The 26895-nt window shown below is 38.2% G+C and overlaps 1 protein-coding gene across 6 annotated transcripts in view; it reads right to left on the bottom strand.

The window, feature by feature from the left end:
* evi5.L (ecotropic viral integration site 5 L homeolog) overlaps positions 1-26895 on the bottom strand; it is a 106201-nt gene that overhangs the window by 14285 nt on the left and 65021 nt on the right. For 4 of the 6 annotated variants that reach the window (XM_018258572.2, XM_041590537.1, XM_018258571.2 and 1 more), the window contains 7 exons: positions 26395-26541; positions 20251-20385; positions 19579-19719; positions 18763-18921; positions 17101-17247; positions 15490-15585; positions 4348-4443 (listed from right to left, as the gene is read on the bottom strand). In XM_018258572.2, the coding sequence (XP_018114061.1) occupies positions 4348-4443; positions 15490-15585; positions 17101-17247; positions 18763-18921; positions 19579-19719; positions 20251-20385; positions 26395-26541 (921 nt within the window). The remainder of the gene's footprint in view (positions 1-4347; positions 4444-15489; positions 15586-17100; positions 17248-18762; positions 18922-19578; positions 19720-20250; positions 20386-26394; positions 26542-26895) is intronic. The other 2 variants (XM_018258573.2, XM_018258575.2) reach the window with 1 other exon arrangement.

The following is a 26895-nucleotide window of genomic DNA, read 5'->3' as shown; positions in this document are numbered from 1 at the left end:
AATGAACAATGGTCAATGGGTTTTAATGAACATTTCAATGCATTCCAACCTAAAGCATTTGCTGTGCTTCCATGGGTTTATTGCAAGGGGAGGTTTATGGTGCAGGCTACGTCTCTCTCCTTGCCTAGACTGTTAATTAAAGGACCATAAACATAACCATTAAAAAAAAAAAATGTTAAAAATATTTGTACATAACGAAAAAACAACACCAAGACACAGTTAAAGGAAAACTATACCCCCAAAATGAATACTTAAGTAACAGATAGTTTAAATCATATTAAGTGGCACATTAAAGAATCTTACCAAACTGGAATAAATATTTAAGTAAATATTGCCCTTTTACATCTCTTGCCTTGAACCACCATTTAGTGATGGTCTCTGTGCTGCCTCAGAGATCACCTGACCAGAAATACTACAATTGAAACAGGAAGAAGTGTGGAAGCAAAAGACACAACTCTGTCTGTTAATTGGCTCATGTGATCTAACAAGTATAGTTTGTTTGTGTGCACCATGAATTGTACGATCCCAGGGGGTGGCCATTATTTTTTAAAATGGCAATTTTCTATTTATGATTACCCAATGGCACATACTACTAGAAAAATATATTATGAAAATGGTTTATTTACATGAAGCAGGGTTTTACATATGAGCTGTTGTATGTAGGGATGCATCAAATCCACTATTTTGCATATGCAAATTAGGGGTTGGAAGGGGAAAACATTTTTTACTTCCTTGTTTTGTGACAAAAAGTCACGCAATTTCCCTCCAGCCCCTAATTTGTATATGCAAATTAGGATTCGGATTTAGTTCGGCCAGGCAGAAGGATTCGACTAATCCAAATCCTGCTGAAAAAGACCGAATCCTGGCTGAATCCCGAACCGAATCCTGGATTCGGTGCATCCCTAGTTGTATGCATTATATTTTTTATAGACACCGACATTGTTTGGGGGGTATAGTTTTCCTTTAACTTTAAATTCGCAAAGTATTAAGAAATAACTTGCCAATACTCGGCTTGCACTCCTTGTCCTTGATCCATCATGTGGCGCTCGATTTCCCCTCCCTGGCTATCTCCTATAGAAGGCAGGGAGGGGAAATCTAGCACCGCCCGATGGATCATGGCCCTGTTGCCTTTTCTGACTATGAGCGCAAGCGGAGTATTGGTAAGTTATTTCTTAATAAAGACTTAGCGAAATTAAATGTGTCTTGGTGTTTTTTTTCCGTAATGTACAAACAAATTTCTTTTACATTTTTTTTTAAGTTACTGGTCCTTTAACAAATACGTTTTTTCACCAATCTCTTTCATTCTAGTTGTTCCCCCCACAAACCTAGACTGTTCCATTGTGTTTTTTACCCTGTGATGGTTTCTCAGCGAGTGCATTGGGATCAACATAACTATAAAGTGAATATATGTTTGAATGTATATGGCATGGGTATCATGCACTGTTTTAAGGTGGCCATATACGCACCAATATTTATCATACAAAAGATCTTTCATACGACAATCTGTTTATGTGTGGTGTGAGATAAGGTGACCGATATCGGTAAAAAGCCTTGGAAATTGGTCGTTTCGTTGATCAGGCAGGACTCAACGTTTTTATTGGGCCTGAACAGTTCATTGTGAAAATAAAAACTGTGTAAATAGATAGGCTGTGCAAAATAAAAAATGTTTCTAATACAGTTAGGCAAAAATGTAATATATAAAGGCTGGAGTGACTGGATGTGTAACATAATAGCCTGAACACTACTTCCTGCTTTTCAGCTCTCTAACTCTGAGTTAGTCAGCGACTTGAAGGGGGGCACATGGGACATTTCTGTTCAGTGAGTTTGCAATTGATCTTCAGCATTCAGCTCACATTCAAAAGCAACAGATATGACCCATGTGCCGCCCCCCCCCCTCAAGTCACTGATTGGTTACTGCATGGTAACCAATCAGTGGAAACCAAGAGAGCTGCAAAGCAGGAAGTAGTGTTCTGGCTATTATGTTAGACATCCAGTCACTCCAGCCTTTATATATTACATTTTTGGCTAACTAACTATATTAGAAACATTTTATATTTTGCACAGCCTATCTATTTACCCAGTTTTTATTTCTACACTGAACAATTCCTTTAATGCTGAATAGTCAGAAAGAGCTAAAGACTTATTTTTGTTTTTCCTGCATATCTGAAGATTCAGATCTGAATGTTAGTAGAATGGATGAAAGATCTTTTGTATGACCAATGATTGTGGAAAAGATCATAATTGTAGCGTGATCTTAACACCTACCTGCACTCTGCAATACCAATACAATTATACATATTAATATGTAGCAGTGGCGTATCAGTACTTACTCTGAAGCTTTTATCACATCACAACCAAGTCATTTCTAAATCATTTTCCAAGACATTTTTGAGGATCACATGCCCCTTTTCTGTGCCCAGCAGTCCCTATTCATGGACATGTAAACCTATGACAGCTGCTGAACCCTTCGTAATCGAGCTCTGCTTTATTTCCAGTCCAATTCTGAAGTCATACTATCTAGGTCAGTAAATAGAAAAGGAAAAATGAAGAAAAAGAAAGAAGAAAAAAAAATCTGCTGAGTGTTGACCCCAAAATTTTGCTAAGTTTCTGGGTTTTATAACGGTCGTTGAAAGCAGCTGCCAGCAGAAGGAACGGAAAGAACAGCTGTTCCCTGCTTTATGTGTAGAACACAGGTACTGAAAAACAACCTGGTACCAGAAAATGTATTCAGCTTGTAACAAAGAAAACATTGCTCTGCCTTGGCATTCCAACCAGCAACCAACAATTACTGGGGAAAATCTAGCTTATTATACAGAGCTACTGCTGCACCAACATTACCATGTCAGGGAATACAGAATACAGGGTAACCCAACGAGCAGAGCAGTTAGAGCGAGGCTCACATTGTCCCAGTGTACTGCCCTGGAGTGCAGGGAGTGTAAAAGAATACCTTTAAAGGAGAACTAAAGTTTAACTTAAAAAGGTAGGCTAGAATTGAGACAAACCTCATTTTCTGCTTGATAATAAGTAACAACCCCTAAGTGTAGATTCTCAACAGCTGCTCAGAGCCCACTGAGCATGTGAGTGTCACAGACACTTTCCAAGATGGTGACCCCCTGGGCCAAGTTTGAAGTCCTGGATCATTGCTGCTATTGACAAGCTGAAACTTTAGGCTAGTGCAATAAGTTCAGTATATAAAATTTGGCATTTTTAGGGTTTAATTCTCCTTTAACCAAGGAGGATCAAAAGGCTTATTGGTAAAACAACCTTTTGCCCTAATACCTTTGCTAACTACTAACACTCTTATGGCCTACCATTACATATGGAGGAAGAAGCTGACAAATAAATATTACAACAGTCACCGGGCGACTAATCTCCCCAAATCTTCATGTGTGTCTCTGCCCTAAAGCATACTAAACAAATAAATTGGAGATTTAGCTAATTTTTATCACGGGCAACAAATCTCCCTGTCGGCCATCATACTAACAGACAACATAGAACACTTGAAAACCCTCTTTTTATTGAAAGTAACCCCTGCTGAGAAAGAACAGGATAAGTTTGCTGATCACAATGCAAAGCAGTAGGCAGTCACCACTGATGGCTATATGTGATTGCAGGAGTAGGATGCAGTGATGAACCAATCACACACCAGCTTTAAGTACAACTCACCCCCAGAATTACTAGCTCATTAACAGTTGGTGGGTGGGAGGGTTTCCATTGCTCATCACAATGTGAGGCTTAAGAACCCCATCAGATATCAGGCAAAATGCTACATACATGGACAGAAACATTTTCAACTTCAAAATCTACATTTGTATGCAATTGAAGTCAGGCAAACTAGGATTTTGATAGGGGGAATGGATTGAGCCACCGACTTATCTTGTAGCATCTGCTATCTCTAATGTTAAGGCTCTGCAGTTTGCAAGAAGTAACTGACATTAAGCAAGTATCCTCTTTTTGCAATCTCGGCCCTAACAACATACAAGCAGACTTTCCCCACAACGGCAAGACCACAAATCAGCACATGTGACACACACACACACACACACACACACACACACACACGTCAGTTCATTAGAGGCACAGGGATTGCAGTTGCTGTTCAGCGAAATGAGCAAAAGAAGAGATTAGATTTGGTTATAGGAACATGGAAGTTGGATGGGAAAATATGGAATATGTAAACAGCACATATGAACACGCTGAAGAGGATTCTGTGGATTACAAGAGCTGCATGTCATTTGATGTCAGTATAATGAATATATAGGAGAAGAAAATGGCTGTGTGGAGAAATATAGAGAAAGGGGAAAGAAGCAGCATCAGAGAAACATTCCGTTACCGTCTCTACCTTACCTCATGTTTCAGCTCTGCAATCTGATCTTTTAACTCTCGGATATATTGGCTGGAGTCCGAGTTATTCAGTTGCCCTTGAACTTTCCCTTCTTCTTTCTGTAAGAAAAGCAGCAAAATCATTATGACCCGCGATAAATCATGTTGAACCATTATCCAAATCCAATCAATCTGATATCACATAACTGTGCTCAGAAAGACAAAAACACATTTTAGAAAAGAAAGGCAAGATATACAATTATGCTCAACAAATAGGGCAGATACAAATATTAAGCTTTTATGGTAACATCAGGCGAAGAGTCTGATGAGTTTTGTTGTCAGCAAAACATTTGAATATACTCCAGTGCCCCTATAGTAAGAGCAATGCCCACGTTAGTCTACGAGGGGTATTTTCCAACATGGAGTCGATTTACTACAAGGGAGAAATCACACGTCCAGCAAACTGACATTACACTTATAGCACAAGCTGATTATAATAAGGAGCCTGTTTTCTGCTACGACCTAGTGATGTTTGGATGCTAAAGGTATTATGATGTCGTTTTTATTTCTAAATTACACTGTTTACACTGCAAATAATTCACTATGCCGCATAAAATTTCATTCCTGAGTGTATTTTTTTTTTTATTGTAATATTGGTGTGTAGGCAGCCATCTCAGGTCATTTTGCCTGGTCATGTGCTTTCAGAAAGAGCCAGCACTTTAGGATGGAACTGCTTTCTGGCAGGCTGTTGTTTCTCCTACTCCTACTCAATGTAACAATGTGTCGCAGTGGGACCTGGATTTTACTATTGAGTGTTGTTCTTAGATCTACCAGGCAGCTGTTATCTTATATTAGGGTAAGGTCACACTGGGTGATTCGGGGAGATTTAGTCGCCTGGCGACTAATCGCCTCGTCTTTGCGGTGACCAATCTCCCCGAATGCCTTACCTCTGTCTTGCGCCGGCTAAAATGAAAGTCGCCTGCAGCATGGCACATGCATCGCTTGATATTCTGAAGTCACCCAAGGTTTCCACGCGAGGCAAATTCGGAATACGAAGTGGCGCGTGTGCCATGCCGCAGGTGATTTTTCATTTTAGGGGTCATTTGCAGTAAAGACAAAATTACACAACTGAATTACCTACGCAGGGTATACCTTGCCCCACACAGACTCCCCAAAATTAATCCAAGTACAAAGGACGAATGCCCAAGATGCTCATGTTCCCCAGCAGAGTTTATATATGGTTTGGGAATGCCCGATCATCCAAAGTTTTTGGAAAGAGGTAACACAGCTGATAAGAATAAAAACTGATATCCCATTACCAATGGACCCGAAGGTATTATTACTAAATCAGGTGGATGAAATATCCCCGAAACGAGCTCAGATGAGACTACTTACTATTCTGTGCATGTATTCAAAAAAAAATGATGATGATAGCAGTAAAATGGAAACCAAGAAGCGGGCCAACATAACAGGACGGAGAACAGGCAATTGAGAAGTCACTACCACTTTATAAAATAACATACATGAGAAGGGGCTGCCCGGAGAAATTTAATAAGATCTGGGCACCGTGGACGGATGATGACCCTGAACCTGAGGTCTGGATCCCCCGGGTGGCACACAGCACCCCTCCTGGGTCACAACCGAATAAGATTAAATAATTTGAAAATCAAAATGGTATTTTTTTGAAACTCTCGCTAAGCAACAAATGGTGAATGCTATAAACGTTTAGGCTACTAAATTAATATGTATTACTCTTCAATGACAACATGTATGTAATGAAGACACCACTGAGGTTATGATTGTTAAGTTATTGAAAATGAGCAACAAATATGAAACTGCAAAATATATGTTTGTAATCATCGTCATCATTTATATATATATAGCGCCGACAAGATACGCAGTGCTTTAATGCTAACAGTAACTGAAGTTTATCAAAGTCATATGACTGGGGGCAGCTGGGAAACTGACAATATGTCTAGCCCCATGTTAGATTTAAAAATGACATATAAAAAAATCTGTTTGCTCTTTTGAGAAACAGATTTCAATGCAGAATTCTGCTGGAGCAGCACTATTAACTGATGCATTTTGAAAAAAACTTTTTTCCCCCATGACAGTATGCCTTTAATTTTTAGCATGATGTAGAGATTGATAATCTGAGACAATTTGCAATTGGTCTTTACTTTTTTATTTTGTGTCTTTTCAATTATTTAGCCTTTTGTTCTGCAGCAGTTTGGTATTTCAGCAGGGATCTTTTTGCTAGGGTACAAAAATCCCTAGCAACCAGGCAGTGGTTTGAATGAGGGATTAGGATATGAATAGGATAAGGACAGAATAGAAAGACAAGTCACAATAACAATAAAATTGTGGCCTCGCGCAGTAATCGTTTTTGGCTGATGGGGTCAGTGACCCTTTTTGGCCAGATAGAGTCAGAAGCCGGGAAATAATAGAAATAAAAAATAAAGCTCAACTGAAAACCTGCTGAGGAAGGGCCATTCTATAACATACTAAAAGTCATATGAAGGTGAACTACCCCATTAATGAAAACAGATATAACAACGCACATTCCTTTCAAATACCCACTCAAATACCCACTCAATATTAAATACCACTCATTTATTTACACAAAATTACACACAGTTTCCCAAAATATCTGTGGGAAGAAGACACTCACAAGTCATTTTCCTAGAACCGGCATGTGAATGAGGTTTTTATCAGAGAGTGTCAGTTAACAGACTTCCTTTAGAAGGATAACAGGTGCATGAACATGAAATCAAGGGAGTCTGCTAGGTAAGTCTGAGCAATAGGCTCACTCATATCCTCCACTAAACCCAATAGCACCAACAACTACATGTGGGGAGACAATTCAACATCAACTCAATGACTTGTCATAAAACAACAACACAACCTTGAGGATAAACTAAATGACACAGACTTAAAAACTCTATATCCCAATGTATTTGTTTTTTATTCTTATCAGAGATGCTTGGTCAAAAAAAACAGAACTAGATCACATAAAAATGTGAAAACAACTACAACACAGTAAAAACACATTCTACCCATCATTTACAACAAGTCTGACAAATTTTGAACTCATCTCTAAAAACTAGCTTGACTTTTGCGGATACAAGTCTCACTGACTGGACTTGCTCGTTATTAGATGCTGAAGTTTTATTTTCGAGCCATCTGTGCTTATTAAATCTTTGAAATTCTGAAAAAAACTCAAACTCATGTTTTTTTCTGTTAAAAAAAGGCTAATTTAAAGAGGCTCTTTTATCAGGGGTCATATTTCTTATTCATGCAAGTTTTTTTAAACTCTCCTCAACTCCCATAAATTTGAAATTCAACCAATCTAAATTTATTATTAAAATCAAATTTATTTAAAGTCGGACGAATTGAAACGACCCGAAAACTTGAATCGAATTCGATCAAACTCAATTCGAATTTTTTATCTAAAAAAACTCGAATTTCAGGATGGCTGCAAACATCTCCAAATTGATCCCTGGACCTCTCCCATTGACTTAAACAGCAATTCGTCAAGTTTTAGGTGGCATATACTCAAACTCAAATTCTTAAAGGTCCAGAGTATTCCTTGTGAGTGCTATTCCGCCGACGATTTACATTTTAGCCGGTGGGAAGTCAGGGGACGCAGTTCGAGAAGATTACTTGCCCTGAAGAAGAGATTGGTCACCGGGCAACTCATTTCCTCGAATCTGCCTGTGTGCCCTGACCCTACGTGTACAAACAGTTGTGCGCATGCGGTGGTGTAAATCTTGCAACTGCTAAGCTAAAGGGTTAGAAAGGTTTTTTAAATTTGCATCCTGTTTGACTTGTGTGTAGATCTCAGCTGGCAACACATGAAAGGGAAGCATCGTTTCCTTTGCTATTTATTTTTTTTAAGGGAATACAGATGTTCAGAGGGCGAAGCCGCCAAACTAATACCACATTTACCAATTACAGTGAGAAACTGAAGAACATACAACTTGTGTGACAGGTGCATAGAAAATACAGAGAGCAAGTGGCACATTCAGTGATTGAAGGTACATTTGTTCTACTGCCAGTGAAAGTGTATTTGCCTTCCAGCACTGTGGGAATACAGCAGATATGTATTTCCATGATGCAATTTAAGGGTTTAACAAATGTAGTCGACAGAAACGGGCAATATATGTTGGTGCTATATAAATAAAGAATAATAAGTATATTGCTTTATTCATTATTATATTATTATATTACGGAGCAACATTATTAAAGCTCTTTCCTTTCCATATACAGCATGGGACCTGTTATCCAGAATGCTATGGCCCTGGGGGATTCCATAACGGATCTTTCTGTAATTTGGATCTTCATACCGCAAATCAACTAGAAAATCATGCAACATTAACCTTAAACATTAAACATTAAACCCAATAAACTGGTTTTGCGTACAATAAGGATTGGAATTAAATTGGATTAATTTAGATTGGATGAAGTAGAAAGTTCTGTTTTATAAATACTGAGAAAAAGGAAATTGTTTTTAAAGATTTTGATTATTTGTTTATAATGGAGTCTGTGGGAGACAGCCTTTCCATAATTCGGAAATTTCAGGATAATGGGTTTCCAAATAATGGATCTCATACCAGTATTAGTACTGTGGCACAATGCAGTCAATGGTGGATTGTTTACTCAGTATGGCACAAATTCCTTTTGATTTAGAATTTAAAATTTAAACGTTTAACTCCAAAGCACCACTCTGCTTTCTGGTGTAATAAATAAGGATTTTTCATCACACATAAGGCTTCTGAAAACCCACCCTTCTGCCCAGACATCATTGTAGACAATATGTTGAAGGTGTGGAGCAATTGTGAATACATTTAATAGCAAAATTACCCAAAATACATTTTTTGTGTAAACCCTATTTATTGGGTTACTGGTGAACAGAGTAGTTCCTTTATTAAAAGGGAACTATCATTCCTATAAACATGCACCCAAGCTGTAGTGGGTGGATAAAGAGGTAGTCCCCCCCTCCCAAACACTTTGAGTTGTTTCCAGATATTACACTAGCAATAATGACTTGTTTTTCAGTTGCTATTTCTTATTTTTGACCATTTTCAAAGGTTTGACTTCAAAAAATATGAAACAAGAGTCATCTTTGTAGAAATCAACACAAGAAAGAAATTCACCAGGGGGCAGAATATATATATATATATATATATATATATATATATATATATATATATATATATATATATATATATATATATATATATATATATATATATATATTGTTATTGTTATTATATATATATATATATATATAATAACAATAATATAAATAATAATATATATACTTTTTTTTTTTTTTAACACAAGACATACCTGATGTCAGGGATTGAAAGGAAAGCATGATACTCTGTCTTGTTTTCCAATCTACTCCTGTGTGCTTGGTGAGACCATTTCCCAAACCCGCTTAGGCACACAGTGTAATATATAACATTAAGGGGCATATTCATCAAGGGTCGAAATTCGAATTCAAAAAGACCAACCGAAATTAAGTTGAAGTTTTTTTTTTGGTCGAATAGGTCCATTTTCGATCGAATAGGGCCATATTCGGCCGAATTCGAATCGTTCGAATTGAAGGAAGAGCGCATTTGGTCGAATTCGATTCTAAGTTTTCCCCAATTTTTCAAAGTCCACCAATTGACTCCAAATAAGTTCTAGGAGGTCCCCCATAGGCTAATACAGCAATACGGCAGGTTTTAGATGGCGAATGGTCGAAGTCGAATTTCTAAAGAGACAGTACATGATAAATTTCGATATTAAAATTTTCACATTTTTTTCTAATTTGGACTATATTACACAAAAAATAGCTCGAAATTCGTTTTTTTTTTCTTTTTTTTTCATTCGAAAATTTACCTCGACCTTTGATAAGTCTGTGGATTCAGGTATGTCTCTGAAAATAAAACCGACTTACATTTGGAAGTTCAGACGTAGTGTTTTTGCACCTATTCTACAAAAAGCCTAAGTGAGCCAATACCAAAAGGGGCAGTAAATATATTTTTTTATAATTCAATCTTAGAAATAAAAAAAATAAAAAAGTAAAAATCCATTATTTCTAGGGTACAATGAAAAAATAAAGTTTTAAAAGATGAACTTCCCCATTAATGTGTTTTTCCAAAATGAGTTTCCTTTTTCCTTATTGTTTTTTAAGGTATGATTTATTATTGTGCTTTCTCAACCTAACATTTCCTCCTACTGCAAACAACACAAGCATGCTTTGGGTCAGTGGGGCTCTGACTTATTCGACAATCAGCCAGTCAGAGCCGGTGAAATCTCTCCCAGCATGATTGCGTTGGCTGCAGCCAGAATAAATAAGTTAGGTTGAAGAAATTACAGGTAAGCCATGAAAAATATATAAATAACTATAAGTAAGAAAAAGGTGTTAGAAAACGATTCATGAAACATCCACTACAGTTAATGGATTTTTGTCAAGAAGCGACTGTTCCCTGGCGGCTAAAAGTAGGAAGACGATATTAAGAGTTGGCAGTGCAAATCGTTTTTGGCAGTGCAAATAGATGTTTGTAGCACACTACCACGTCCTGGTGACAATCAGAAGCAATGGTTGCAAGTGCTGAGTGCACAGTTACCTCACTACAGAATTTCAGATATGTTTGTGGTCGCTAAAGATGGAGACCAGATTTTCAGAAAATGATTTGTATCTGAGAGGGCATATAAATGTGGTGAGGTGTCCTCTTGCTGACTTTGTGGTGACTCATTTGAGTAACACAAAAAAAAAATGAAATAAAGCACTAGGGCTGATCTGAAAAAAAAAATAGTATTTCCTGTAAAGCAGCAGATGGAAACTAAACCTTTCTGAGTTTGAGGTTTTGGTCTTTACAAGAGAAAAGCTTAGTATTTAAGAAGAACGTCGTACTAACTTAGGGGCACTGATTTTAGATGAAAACCATACATTTCAAATATCCTACCAGGATGCAAATATGGTACAAACTGCTGCAAACGCCAGGTATGCTTTGTACTAGGGATAAGTAAACCATGAGAAGAATAACGTGTCCCCTCGATAGAGTGACAGCGATTAAGAAAGGCTTAGCTTGTTTAGTGCCAATAGAACGTCTAGCTGATTTAACACATATATTTTATAACTGCCAGCTTTTCAGGTGCTCTGACTTGTGATGAAAACTGGACAAAGATTGACAGGTATGCTTGGGAAATATTGGGTCTGATCTATGTGGATCAGGGCAACATGAAGTTTCAACGTAGTTTGTCTGGATGGAACGTTTCCCCCATAGACAGCAACAAAACCAGGATGTTTATTAATGAGCACACATTCATGCTATAAACTAATGACACCACGTTGATTACAGAGTATGCCAGAAGACTGGATTTCCTCCCTCCAAAGAAGAATTGGAATTGATATATATTATTTAAACTCCTCCTCGCTCCTTGTTAGGTATAGTATAACAGATTTTACCTTCAAGAAAGGACTTGTGCCAAGCAAAATCGCTTCCCCAGTCAGCAGGTATATATACTATTACTGTATAAACTCATTCCCAGTATTTTTGCTGCTGATATAGAGAAAAACAAAGGTTAGCAGTAAAAAGCTTTTCACTGGGGAACTTAGAACTGTACATGACTATATAACGTATGGTCTCTTTTTCAGGGGGGCTAACTAAATAGAGTAGTCATGATTTTCCACCTAATTCTTTTTTAAAAAAAGTATTATTTTTGTCTCATAAGTAAAGCCCTGTAAACATACTAACTTTTTGCAAGTGGGTTGTAGCATTTCCCAATGTGTACAGAGCTGGTTACACACAGGCTTATGCATTTCTGTATGTAACATATAGAAGATTAAGTATTATTTGGGCACAATGCACAGTTCTGTATATCACAATTCTTTGTTCTGCCACAATCTTGTCTCGTTTAATAGCATGTAGCACACTGTAAATGGTGTAATGAAGGTTCTTTGGTAAAACATGGGCAGTGCAAGATACTTCTAGGCTAGTGAAGAGATGCAAGCAAAAGAAGCAGTCTAGCAAATGATCACAGTTATTTAATGTGGCTGATTTAGCAGGGACAAGTTATTTATAGAGAAACTGAAGTGATGTGGTTTGATAATTTAAAGGCCTGAGTTGCAGGGAGCACTAAGGCCAACCTAGGTGTCATTTTCACTTCTACGCTTAGGAGCTGTGAGCAAGCAGGAGAGGAAGACTCATGTAGAGAAACTTTGTGCAAACAAACACCAAACACAGTTTTATATACTCTTCAAACCACACCGAGACCTCTTTGCGCCTTATTAAATGTTTGTCTTTCATCCTCCAAAAACCCATACAAACTGCAAACTTCCCCCCCCCCTAAAGAGTGCATTTATTAAGAGCTGATCAGACAGAGGAACAGTCTATTTGCTCTTTGATTATATGGCCATAAAATGTTGTAGCAAAGAACTTTACCTCTGTCTGATGAATTTCAGCAGTGCCTTGCATAGCGGTCACTTTAATGTTAAAGGCACATGGTACTACTGTGGCTGCTTTACAATGCACAATAGTAGCCTTAAAACACAGGGCCAAACAGCCTACTCTCATAATCATAAATTGCCTGGCTAGAGATCATGTTGGCGCTTATTAGGTGACAACAGGATATTTTCAAAATTAGCAATTTTTTAAAGTCTTTTGGGGGTCAGCTGCTTTAGCAAATTTGTGGTGCTTAAATTTCCTTAAGTTGTCGTGTGTACCTTTACCCTAAGGGTGGAAGCTCTGACCCAACTGCTGTGCAAAACTAGCTGCCAATTTAATCAGCTCTGTCCTCTCCTCGCTTTCCTGCCACCGACTATAATAAAGAGTAAAAGCAAAGATTTCAAACTCATGCATAGACTCCAGGCATATAGGGACGAAACAGAACATGGGAAAATGAAGCATTCTTCTGATTTTTCTATTTCATATTTGAGTGAAGCAACGCACCCAAAATGACTGATTACTGGCTTTTTATCCCATACGACAAGTTTTAATTCACGATTCTGTCATGACAACAGAAATGTTCTGTTGCTGGGGTGTTTGTAACCCACAAATAATTGAACACACAGATTTACAAACCCAGCAGTAATATCAGTAGTAAGGTGGGAGTTGCAATTGAGACAGACAATTTAGAAGTGACTGTTCTCTGCACGGATATTAGTGTGATAACAGTGTGGCCTACAATTTAACCTAAGTGTTCTCATTCAATATGTGTTTACAACAACTTGATGAATAAAATGTCTTTTCTCGCATTTACCTCTCAGAATTGAAGTTATTGTGAAGGCTGAATTGGAACACTGCTAACACTGGATTATTAAGTCAATTTATCAGGCGGATATTGGATAGCATTACTGTCCACATCGTTTTTACACAGTCTGAAAATGGCATCTATATCATTAAATGAGAGGGAATACCCACGAGTAACCGAGGTTTATTAAATATTGCTGAATGGTAACCTATGGATTTCCCTAAATAGAAGCTGTGTGTGATTAAGCTGAATGTATATAGGACCAACAAATATTATCACAATGTTAAGGATGCATTAACATAGAATGTTCTGTCTTTGTATACAGAGAAGAGTCATAGAAACCGCAAGTTTAATACACTGTGCCTAAATAGACCACAGAACATTGTGATGAAATATAAATCTCCCATAAATAGCATTTGGGAATACTTCCCTCAATGTCCAGTGGTTCCCCATTGAATTTCTTTATAATGCAATCTGTACTGTGTTATAAACATGGGATGTGTGTGCTTCCTCAAAACCAAACCCACTGATGCCCATTTTCTGCAGTTCCTCTGAGAAGCAAGTGAATTGCAACACCGCGTAATGAAGACTGAGCACCTGAGTAGCCAATGGTCTTCATAAAGTTACTTTCATTTACACATAAAACAGAAGTGCTATCAATAAATAGCATGGGCAATGCATGATCAAGCTTGGCAGTTAGCACTGCAGCACTAACGCATGTTACATCAGTTTACTGTACCACAATCAATCAAGGCATGATAAATACTGAACTCCATTGTCTGTCCAAATGATGGTTTGGAAAACACTGTCAATCAACCTATTAACGCTATGTTTTGTGGCCTGGGCTCCCTACCCAAGGGGCCCACCAATGGAGGTTTTTTATCATTCAATCTTCCCCCCAACCAAATTCAATTGTCTCTACTTCTCCCATCAACTAAATACAAAGGCTTTCATCACAACATTCACCATATATATCAGCCCCCGTATAGCACTTCCACCAGAAACATCAGCCTTTCCATCTCTCATCAAACCATATTCACGGACATCTGCATTATATATACAGCATATCTCAGCATATCTACACACAAATTAAATATAAGCTACAACTTCCTAGCAGAACAGAACCAATAGTAAAGGTAACCATACACGAGCATATACAAGTTGCAGGCAGCTTTTTGGGCAGTGTATGGGGCCCTCAGGCGGGCTTTCCCGATCCAGATCTGGCTGGAAGTCGGCCAGATGTAGACCAGGCAGGTTTAAAAATCCTATCGGAATGAGGACTGCATTGGTTCGTTGATGCGAATCTCGATCCGACCGCCCCAGGCCAATGTAGGCATATCGGGGAGAGATCCCACCTCGCCAAATAAGCGGATCTCAATATGTATGGCCAGCTTTACATGTATCATACATAAGTTTTACATACGTTACCTGTAACCCGTTTTTAATGTGATTTTAAGGTGATTTAAGTTCAACCTAAACACTAATGTCACAGATTTGTTTTCAGAGCTGAGAAAGTGAGAGAGTTTCCTGTAATGGGTTAGACTTGTAAAATCTCACATTTTACAGGGGCTTCAAAAATAAACATGATAGTTTGCTGGTAAGAATGGGCGGCAGTGCTGCATGTTTCATTTACTGGAAATACGAGGCTAAATAAATTGACTGCAATAAGAAGAGGAATCCTGAGCAAATACACAATAAATGGGTTCTAAAACGTATACATGAATTTCTACTAATATATGAAAGTATTTCATTGTCCACTATAAATCCTCCGCAACTGGTTATGAGTTTGGGACAGTGTCCAAGTGTCCTAGTGCAGTTCCAGGCCAATTCACTATACGAGAGGTTATTAGACATGATCTAAGCAACAATGGCAATTTTATAGGGCATTCATGAATTACATTTAGGTCCAGTGTTTGTTACCTGAATCTCGAGCTCTGCTATATGTTGCTGAAGCTCAGCCACAGCCGCAATACTGTCTGCTTCTCGAAGCCGAACGGCCATCACCTCCTCCTTGTTCTGCAAAGGAATGGGGGGGGGGGGGCATCAGAAAAGAAAACTCCTTGCATTTTATTAATAAACAAAAACATCTACATCCCTGGTATGTACTTGCCTATGCCCCCTAGAATATTCTGTGTTGGATGATAATTTGTCTTTATTCTAAAGATATTAATAACAGACTGTGTGGTGGGATACTTTGTAGAGAACAGAATGAGAAATGCATCCATGAGACTCCCAAATCATTGTATTCCCCTGAAGCAGATCTGTCCTATGTTCTGAAAGCCTCTAATAAACACCTTGCCAAATGACGCCATATAGGAACTCTAAAGAAAACCTATGGAACCGCATGCCAATTTTCAGTTCAATATAACTGTAGGACAACATGGATGATAGGTGGCAGAAACAGGCATTTGCCAATAGAGAAAATGCCATTCTTGTAAATGTAATTTTCTATGGCAGATTCAAAAGAAAAATGCTTCCTAAAACGTCTGCCAATTAAGGAAAGTTTTGGATAATCTTAGTATTTATGATTAAGGACAGTTTTAGTGCGCACATTTTTTTTAAATAAAAAGAATAAGGAGAGTATGTATTTCCCATTCTATTAGGTAATTATACACTTTTGTAAATGTGCCATATTTTGGAAGGTTTAACATATGTGCCTATAAAAAGAGATGTACAGGGCTTTAATTAAATCAGTTCAGTTAGGGATTAGATATACACACATACAATTACAGATCTAAGTGAAAAACAAATGTAGTGCATAACACTATATAGGCAAAGTCCGACATGATCCCTTGTGCCCCCTCAAAAAAGTAGAAGTAGCATCAAGAGTATCTGCCAAATTTCTGTGAGCTTTAAAGTCTGATTTTAGCACAATTCTTCTGTTCCATATGATGGCAACTTTCCCCCTCACAGATATGAAATTAGGTATTTTTACAGTCAGTACGACTGGCTCTCCACAGTGAATCATTTGTCTCCTTCCACTTTTAAGTTTTGCTTTCAGTTCTCTGGTTCTTAATGAGCTCACGGCCATGGGCCTTTTCTTCTTTCTCCTTAACCACTTTATTTTGCATACGTCTGCCTACAAGCCTAGTTTACGGCAATTGGAAAACTAGAATATTTACAGAATGTGTAGGTTATCCTTTAGTTAGATGTCGTAGGACTCTGTAGATGCCATTACTACTTAAACACAACTACAGATTCCTATTAGATTGACTTGTAGATCTAGTAGGAATCAACTGCTGTAGAAAACCACTTTGAACTCACAAAATTAACTTGCTACAACATACTTAGACAACAGTTTTAGCAAACGTTCTGAGATCAAGAATTAGGACATTGCCCTTCATAATATACATAAAGATATTGTACTTGCCAGCTCATAATATTTCCAATAATATCTAGGGCAGCAAACAAATGTTCACCTAAATGACTTTCAAACCGCCCCCAGACATTGTTGAGTGCCAGTACCACTGAGATCTACTCCACTACACAGAAACAGCACCAGAACCCAAAACTCTCGGAGTAAGAGGTTACCTTGCATTCAATCTCGGCCTGTTTGCGCTTTGCTTCACTCAGTTGAGCTTGTAGCCCTTTGTTCTGGGCTGTGAGGTACTGCACCTTTGACTGCAGGCTGCTGACCTCTTGTTCTGCTCTTCTGAGCTGGTTGCTGTTTATTTGATTCTGAAATAAAAAGATAAAATGATTAAAAGACACATACTTGCTGCTGGAAGCAGAAACGGGCCAAGCTGACCACAAGCCCTAGGCAACCCGGTTGGCCACCTTGCACGGCTCTGCCCAAAAGCACCACACACAATCATCCACAGTTTTGTTTTTTCACATTAAAACAGGTAAAAATAGGGTTTAGGGCGCTGAGGGACTATGCAATGTAAATTAAATTACATTACAAATTACATACACATTAAATACTTTATATTTTCAGTGGTTTAAAAGTTATTAATATGAAAAGTAACATATGTCTGACTGTTGCAAGTCAGCTGATTATAACGAATGTTTGCAGGCCTTCCAAATAAACTTTAAAACCATTAAGAATTTTTAATGAAGGGATAATGGATAGTGCATGGAAAATACAGACTGGGTCCCTAAAGCAAGTATTGGAAAGTTGTCTACTTGTTCTCTACCCAGAGCTCTAAATTGGGTTTTCAACAAGCATCTTAGTACAAGGACAATGAAGTTGATCTGGTTGGTTCTATCAGCAGTTAGTGATTCTGTCTGTGCTTAAACATTGCCCTCTAGTGTTCACTACTTAAAATAAGTCATTGAAGAAAAAACAAAACACAAAGGCCTCTCATTTACAATTTACCCTGGGCACAAGTGCTAGAGCTCTCAGAGGTGCAAAGGACCGAGCAGCCCTTAGGGCTCATGAACAAACCCCCATTGTGTCTGTAGAAAAGGTCTGTGCACCCACTTGTGCTGTGTGTGTGTGTGTGTGTACATTCAGTATTGCAAGCATTGCTGAAGCTGTATACAGAAAACTCTTAGGTTACTAGCACATGTGCAGAATAGTCACCTACAGTAAATCTTCTATGGTGCATCCTGCAAATGCTTTCCCACAGGCAATAATTTAGGTTTCTAGAAGGAAAACATACACTCACTTTGAATTCCAGAAGCAGCCCGAAGTTGCCTTGCGAGAAAACTTTGGGCTACTCTTGGAAACTAAAGCCTTGTGTATTGTGTGTGCGCATTTGCAGAGGATTAGTCACCTGTGGAAGAGGAGATTTATCTTGGGTGACTAATTTCCATATGTGCCAGTACACACGAGCGCAAAGATTTGTTGTTTTGTGCAATCCAACAAAATACTTAAAAAAAAAAACTCATAGTGGATGTTATCATAAAACATGTATTTAATGACCTCTTATGTGATTGTAAAGAGTAATGTAGTCCAAAGGCCACTCCTTTGGACTAGAACTTTCATTTGAAGCAGATAAAATGGCTTTATGTGGTGAGGACACACATGCTGCAAGTAGTGATAAGTGAAATCTTTCGGCAAGTTTTGCCGCGAAAATGATGCCCATAGACTCCAATGTGTCAAAAAAAATTATCGCCTATAGACATCAATGCATTTCAGCAAATATTCAGCGAAGCATAGTGGGTCATATTCGCCCATTACTAGCTGCAACGGATCAGTACAAAATAAAATACCAAATATACAACCATTATAATGCGCCTTTGCAGTACCTGTGTTTCCATCTCCATCATACGTTGCCTGATCTCCCGTAGTTCAGCATGCCTCTCTGCTTCTCTCAGTCGGACATTCATCAGCTCATCCTGCAGCTCATTCACGGTGTTCTTCTTAGGTGGATCTTTCCACCGGCCAGCAGTGCGTGCTAAATGACGCTACAAGGAAGAAAAATAGAAAAGTACTTGTGTCTGTAACTTATACAGGTATGGGATCAGTTAAGCACAACGCTCCGAATTACGGAATGGCTCCCATAGACTCCATATTATCCAAATAATCCACATTTTTAAAAAATATTTCCTTTTTCTCTATAATAATAATAAAACAGTACATTGTACATGATCCAAACTAAGATATAATTAGTCTTTATTGTAAGCAGAACCAGTCCATTGGGTTTATTCAATATTTTCATGATTTTCTAGTAGACTTGAGGTATGAAGACCCAAATTGCAGAAAGATCCATTTTCCAGAAAGCCCCAGGTCCTGAGCATTCTGGATAACAGGTCCCATACCTGTACAAAAGCCTTTGTTAGTGAGCTTTCCCTTATCTGAGCAAAACTAGAATTGCTTATACACAATATCGATCTTTCCTTCATGGTTCAGTTTGCAGGAGAAGCCATGTGTATGAGAACATAAGTACAAAAGTGAATAGCAGTAAAGTAATTGTATACTAAAAAGCAATCTATAAGGAGCCTCAAGACTAATGACATTGCAACCCTGCATGTATTCTGACACACATCTATCTACAGCATGATGTACCTGACTGGGATAAGAGGATGCAGATGTAGCCCCAGCATATTCAGTCATCTTCCTACCTGCCAGTGCTCCTCCAAATCCTTTATTTGCTGCTTCATCTCCTTAAGGGACATTACTGCTTCCGCCTCCCGCAACTTCACAGCGATCAATTCCTCCTGGAGCCTCACAATGTTGTTCTCATCAGGCAGAGAGGTGTTCCTCTGTACCAAAACAGTAATCAAAGCTAGAACAGCAACTCAGCTTTTTACTTACCAACAGCTACACACAACATAATGTATTTTATTTGAATGGAAACATTCTTATTATCTGCATTTGGTGCAATTATACAGTTCTATAATCCTATATATTATATAATTTAACAGGTGACAAGTGGTATGCAGGCTTTAATTGAAATTATATATATATATATATATATATATATATATACACACATTACATACACCAGTAAGAATCAAGGCTAGTAAAGGCTAAGCAAACAGAACTCATAATGCCCATGGAAACATACAGACATGCTCAGACAGCCTTTATAGCAAGTAGCCAATCACTTGTGCCCAGCCTAGGGCAAAAATAACTGGTGGCCCAATCAAACAAGGAGCAACTGTCAGATTCTCAGACTAATCATTGTCTGTGCATTGTGATACTTAGAAAACCTTTAGAGACTTACTGACTTACACTCTCCTCCCCCCTAAGCCCTTACTTCACGTCTTTCTCTCACATTGTCAGTCTTTTACCTTCTCAATTTCCAGGATCTTGTCCTGCATCTCCTTCATTGCACAGTGGGATTCTGCTTCTTTAAGCCTTGCGTGGACCAACTCCTTTTCCAGCTGGAGCACAAATTCCTCACTGTACCGAGGGTTACATTTATGCTGGGAAAATAGGGCAAAATGGTTTTATTTCGCACCATAAACAACAGTGAAATGGAATGTTGCTCTAGGGCCTAATCGCTGAAATGACTACTTCCACTGATCTCCACAGTACATGAGCAGGCCCGGACTGAGAATTAAAATAGGCCCTGGCATTTCAGGTACACAGAGGCCCAATCAGCCCACTCAGAGGCCCAAACAGCCCTCACCAGCCCACTAAATACTGACTTTCAATGGGAGCTTATAGCAGCCCCTCTGGCATTTGCCAGAACCCACAGATTGCCAGTCCGGGCCTGTACATGAGTATTCTTTATACAACACATTCATATATGAAAGAGAAAGTCATTGATAGATCAGTGATACAGAATAGCCAAACTTGTGCTGCCTGTAGTTTAGTTACACTTAAAATCTCTAAAACATTTTACCCGTCATTCTGTTTGCATGAAAAACAACACAAGAAATAATGTATTTGGGCCATAAGAGAGTCTGAGAGAAAACCAGCAAAAAAAAGGAAGTGGAACTTGCATGGGGTTATTTAGGAAACAATTGCTGGTTCTGCTGAAACATATTTCTGTGTTACTTATTTTAACATAAAGGGATACGGTCATGGGAAAAAAAAAAACACATCAGTTAATAGTGCTGCTCCAGCAAAATTCTGCACTGAAATCCTTTTTACAAAAGAGCAAACAGATTTTTTTTATTTAATTTTGAAATCTGACATGGGGCTAGACATATTGTCAAGTTTTGCAAACAAATATGGGGAAAGAATACAAACAGGCGCAAAAACTGCTGCACAGGTGTCTTTATTCACCGTCACATGACAGCAGTTTTTGCGCCTGTTGGTATTCTTTCCCCATACTTGTTTGCATTACTGGATTTTGCTTTGGATGGAAGCAGGGGTTCAAGATACCTATAAGAAGACATCCTAAAGGGTAACTATACCAGCTTTCTATATATATTGTCAAGTTTCCCAGCTGCCCCCAGTCATGTGACTTGTACTTTCATAAACTTCAGTCACTCTTTACTGCAAGTTAACACCCCCTCCCTTTCCCCCGAGCAGCCAAACAACAGAACAATGGTAACCAGATAACAGCTCCCTAACACAAGATAACAGCTATCTAAGAACAACACTCAATAGTAAAATCCAGGTCCCACTGCAACACATTCAGTTACATTGAGTAGGAGAAATAGCAGCCTGCCAGAAAGCAATTCCATTCTAGTGCTAGCTCTTTCTGAAAGCACATGACCAGGCAAAATGACCAGAGATGACTGCCTACACCAATACTATGCTGGTTCAGGAATGAAATTTTATATAGTAGAGTGTATTATTTGCAGTGTAAACAGTGTAATTTAGAAATAAAAACTACACCATAAAAATCATGATAGAATAACTTTAATAACAACTGATCATTTCTCAGTCAGTAGCATCCTGCTTATTCCACCGTTTTTTCCCCCACTGCTACCCACCCCATGCTGCCTGTCAGTACCCAGAGTTTTGGGATTGGATGCTGCAGACGTTTCCTGCAAATTCCCCTTTAAAAGCAGCCAAATCTGCTAAACTATCTGATGGCATCTGTATCGACAGAAACAATATCTGCTTTCCAGATCTAGTAACCGATCTTGAATAATATTTTATGACATGGTAATATTGTTTTTAGCACAACAACCTTTTCTTAAGCAAGAATGCTTGTCATGTTGCGGTCAATGGGATTCACCACAAAAAGGTATTTACTATATATACAGTAGATAAAAAGCCAGCAAGAAAATAGGACATTTCCCTGTAACATTCACTTAAAGTGATACTGACACTAAAAAACTACTTTTTAGAATATGAATTTACATTAAAAGTTACCTATGGGTCATGTTGATATTTTTTGATGAGAGGTTTATTTTTGTAAGCAATTGTTAGTTGAAGTTCCTAGACCTTACAACCTGACTGTCTCATCTCAGCCTGTCAGTTAAAGGGATACGGTCATGGGAAAAAACATTTTTTTCAAAATGAATCAATTAATAGTGCTTCTCCAGCAGATTTCTGCACTGAAATCCATTTCTAAAAAGAACAGATTTTTTTATATTCAATTTTGAAATCTGATATGGGGCTAGACATATTGTCATTTTCCCAGCTGCCCCAACTCATGTGACTTGTGCTCTGATAAACTTCAATCACTCTTTGCTGCTGTACTGCAAGTTGGAGTGATATCACCCCCTCCCTTTCCCCCCAGGCAGCCAAAAAAAAGAACAATGGGAAGGTAACCAGATAACAGCTCCCTAACACAAGATAACAGCTGCCTGGTAGATCTAAGTACAACACTCAATAGTAAAAACCCATGTCCCACTGAGACACATTCAGTTACATTGAGAAGGATGAACAGCAGAATGCCAGAAAGCATTTCTCTCCTAAAGCGCAGGCACAAGTCACATGACAAGGGGCAGCGGGGAAATTGACAATATGTCTAGCCCCATGTCAGATTTCAAAACTGAATATAAAAAAATCTGTTTGCTCTTTTGAGAAATGGATTTCAGTGCAGAATCTTGCTGGAGCAGCACTATTAACTGATGCGTTTTGAAAAAAACATGTTTTCCGATGACAGGATCCCTTTAAAGTTTCTAATGCTAACAGACTCCTGCTGCACAAATATGGCAGCCCTCTCATAGAAGAGCACGGGGAGACAGATGGGTAATGTTTAAGCTTTGAGCAAATACTTTATGGCAAAGTTATAAGTAGCAAACAAAGCCAATACTATGATCGATGCAAAAAAAAGTTTAATTTCTGGTGTCAGTATCGCTTTAACCTTCTTTTTCACTATTTCTTCATTAAAATCTGTGACACTACAGCTAAGATATTGAAGCTTTAGTTATGAAAAAAAATATTTGGTGCCATAATCAACATTCTATTCTCTGTTTTCAGACTATATTTCTCTTGACAGGGTGGGACAGAATAACCTACATTGACACTGCTGTTGTAATTTGGGAGTCATGCTATTTGTAAATCATTGGGTGGGGGTGTTGCTATATAATTAGCAAACATAATAAAGCAACAGCATGCACATGTTCCTCTTCTGCTCATGTCAGAGTCGTGTCCCAGCAGTACAACTATATTTTTATCCACTAGGGGGGTCTAACCTTAAACTGCATTAAAGGTAGAGGCATGAAATATGGCAGCTTTCACTAATATATATATGTATTCAAACATGCAGAGAAGTATTATTTCATGGGAACAAAAAGATGTGATTGCATTCTTTAATGCCATCTTTTTAAAAAAATATACACATTAATGGAGTAGGTTTTCCCTTTGAGAAAGGTTTATACTGATTACTTGCTTTCATTATCATTATACATTATTATCAGGGAATATGCACACAAGTCTATTAAGGTTACATGGCCAAAAGGGTTTAATGATTAGTTATGGAACTTTTTCTTTTAAAGGCAAAGATAAGTGGTGGTTATTGAGCACAAGAAGCTGGCCTGTGGTTCTGCTTAGTGCACATGCTCCTGCTCATCAATCGCCACTGTGGAACTTAGGAACGTGACAGAGCCAACCACAAAGCCTGTCGTGCAGTTCTGTTAATTCGGTGCAGGTATGCGGGGCAAGGTAACGGAGAGTAGGTGGTGTGACATAGTTGTGGAGGTAAAGGGAGGACAGTTAACTGGGTAACCGTTAAAAATAAATGGGAGGGGGCTTATTTCTGCTTTTAAATGCTCTAAAAGTATGGAAATATCCGTGACAATATCTAGAAAGGAGGAAGCTCTTTGTTTAGACAAAAAATAAATAAATAAATAAAGATATAAAGAAAGGGTTGTGCCACAAAACAATATTACACATAATGATGTCAGGTGAATTTAATACTTCCATTGTTTGTGTTGCTGGTGCACGGACAATGGGAAGGAAGCAGCATTGTATGCTTGGTATAGATGTCGTGTGTATGGGTAATGTAACTACACACTGAGTGAACTCATCTTGCTGCATCACACTGTGTAAATGAGCCTGGACATGTATAATTCACAAGAATCTTGCATTACACACTATAATCACATGCATATGACATTTAACCAAAAGGAGAGATTTCCACTGTGTGCTTTTTAGCCTACACCCAAATCTGTCATAACGCTACACAGCACCCTCATAATGCATTGCCTAGTCATTCTTAATGTCTTCAAGTACTATACTCTCAATATAAAAATATGATATAAATTCACTTTATCTTATCATGAGTGTTTTGGAAAATAAGTTGTAGATTATGCTAACCTTTTGTGTTTCTTCATATAAATGGAGGAGCCATGCTGGTGACCCTGATAAGTATATGCCTGAGGCATTGGTAAAACATATTGCTGAGAATTGTAAAATGTCTACTTGACAGGACGAAAAACCCCAAAACCTTAACAGTTTTATAACTCCGGTACTGTTTATGTCTATAACCTCCGTCCATATGCTTCACTTACTGGAGTGAAGTGGAAACTATGATAGTCTTGCAGTTCAGGTGTCGTGGCTACACCAGAAATGGCAGGAAAGTAAACCAGACAATATGAAGTTCCTCAAATGCGTTACATAGCATAGACAAATAATTCAAATTCCAAAAAGAGTACAGAATTATAAAGCTAAAAATGGCATTAGAAGGCAAATTTAATGTGTCTCTAATCACTGCACTCCCAGGCAGAATTCTATAATCATAAGTCACAATGCAATTTAGCTTAAACTCCAAGATTACAATAGTAAGTCATCTTTATATCTAGGCTGTGAGTTCCTACCCAAGGGTCAGTGTGCTTGTTTGTACCTGACATTCAGCACAGCAGATGGACATGCAATGTCTATTCATTTGCTACAAACCAGACTAAGCATCAGTGTTCCATTAGTTTCAGGTTGCAACAGGGAAGACTAAACTTAAATGGAAAGAAAAGGCAGTGAAGTACTTACAGTGTTACATACACTAGACTTGTTATAACACAACCAGTTATTCATCCCCTTCTTTCAATCTGGTGCTCTTCCTTCTCTCTCTAAATACCAGTTGTACACTACTACACAGTAGTTCTAATGGTGGACATGCACAGGCAGATTAAGCTGCCAATATAGGCCCTTCAGACCAATTTGGCAGCTTAACTGACTGTATATGGGGCACTCCGAAAAGGCTACCTGACTGAAATTTGGCCAACAATCAGCCAGATATCCATTGGACAGGTTTGATTTTCCCATTGGACCAAAATCCATATCCACTCATTGACATGTCCTCGATCCAACTGCTTGCATAGCAGCAATTACAATCCAACCGATCGGATAAGCCAGATATTTCCCACCTAAAGGTAGGTGAAACATCTACTTGTTTGTTGAGGTCTTCAAACGAGCGGATCTTTCATCAATATGCCCACCTTTAGGTGCAAATTATTAAGTTTATAATGCATGGCTGCCTTTAACTTCGGGTAAAAAACAAGATCAATTATAAGGCATCCCAATTTAAAAAAGATACGTTCCCCCAGCTTTATGTTCAAGTGTGTATTAAGCGCAGCCCTCCAATTCTGTATTGTATGGATTTTTTCTTTGTACAAGCAGCAGTGTAATGATTATAAAGAGCATATTAGGATAAAAACACATAGAACTGTATTGAGTATTTTGAACAATGACATTCCCTTTCTCCTGTTAGTCACAAGTCAGACACTTTTGACAAATAATAATAATAACCAAGAAGCATCATGGTATGCAATACACACAGAACCAATCCAGGTGCCATTCTCCCCAAGTCCTGGTGCGGGCTTCTACCCACTGTAACTCAAGTTTGATTATGTAACCAAAAATAAACGTTTATGAAAAGCAATACAATTCAACATACAATCAAGTCAAACACAAAGCTCTTAATCAACTAAATACAGTTAAGGTTTTATACAAGATTAATCTTTTAAATAACAAAATATTGAGTCATCATCGCAGTTCGGGTAAACTAAGAGAAGGCACTGGCATTTAAAAAAGAAGAACAGATATAAAAGTCATTAAAACACATGAGAAAGTGGTGCCAGGCATCTTACCAATTGCCGCTGATGCTGGAGCTCGCTGATGGTATGATGAGCCTGCTCCAGCTTAGTGCTGGTCTCATCACTTTGCTGTTTGATGGTGGCCAGCTCCCGTTTTATAAGGTAGTTTTCCTCTGCCTCCTGGGCCCTTGTCACTTGTCCCTTTGGACATAATTTTAAGGTTTTGAGCAATTCAAGTTAGATGCAAAGAAAGCCTCTTTGCTGTGTTTAACTGTGAACTTGTGCCCAACGGCAGATTATAAGATTAGACTCCCCGGGAGCATTCACATTTAAAGTTATGACAGACAACCATATTCCTGGAAATGGTTGGGGGAAATTAACATGGAGCAAGCAGAATGAAGGTTGGCATTCCAATTAGGATTTAGTACACATGCACAATGAGTAAGCTGGAGCATGCAATGTCATTAGTTTAGAACATTGGTAAGAAGAAGATTTGTTTATTTAAACAAAGGTTTTGGCAAAATTCTTAATCTATATGGTCAAAGGGGTTAAACG

The sequence above is a fragment of the Xenopus laevis genome, chromosome 4L, assembly GCF_017654675.1.
Source record: "Xenopus laevis strain J_2021 chromosome 4L, Xenopus_laevis_v10.1, whole genome shotgun sequence".
In the NCBI taxonomy this organism is placed as follows: domain Eukaryota; kingdom Metazoa; phylum Chordata; class Amphibia; order Anura; family Pipidae; genus Xenopus; species Xenopus laevis.
The sequence above is the reverse complement of the archived record's forward strand: the minus strand, read 5'-3'. Positions and strand labels throughout refer to the sequence as shown.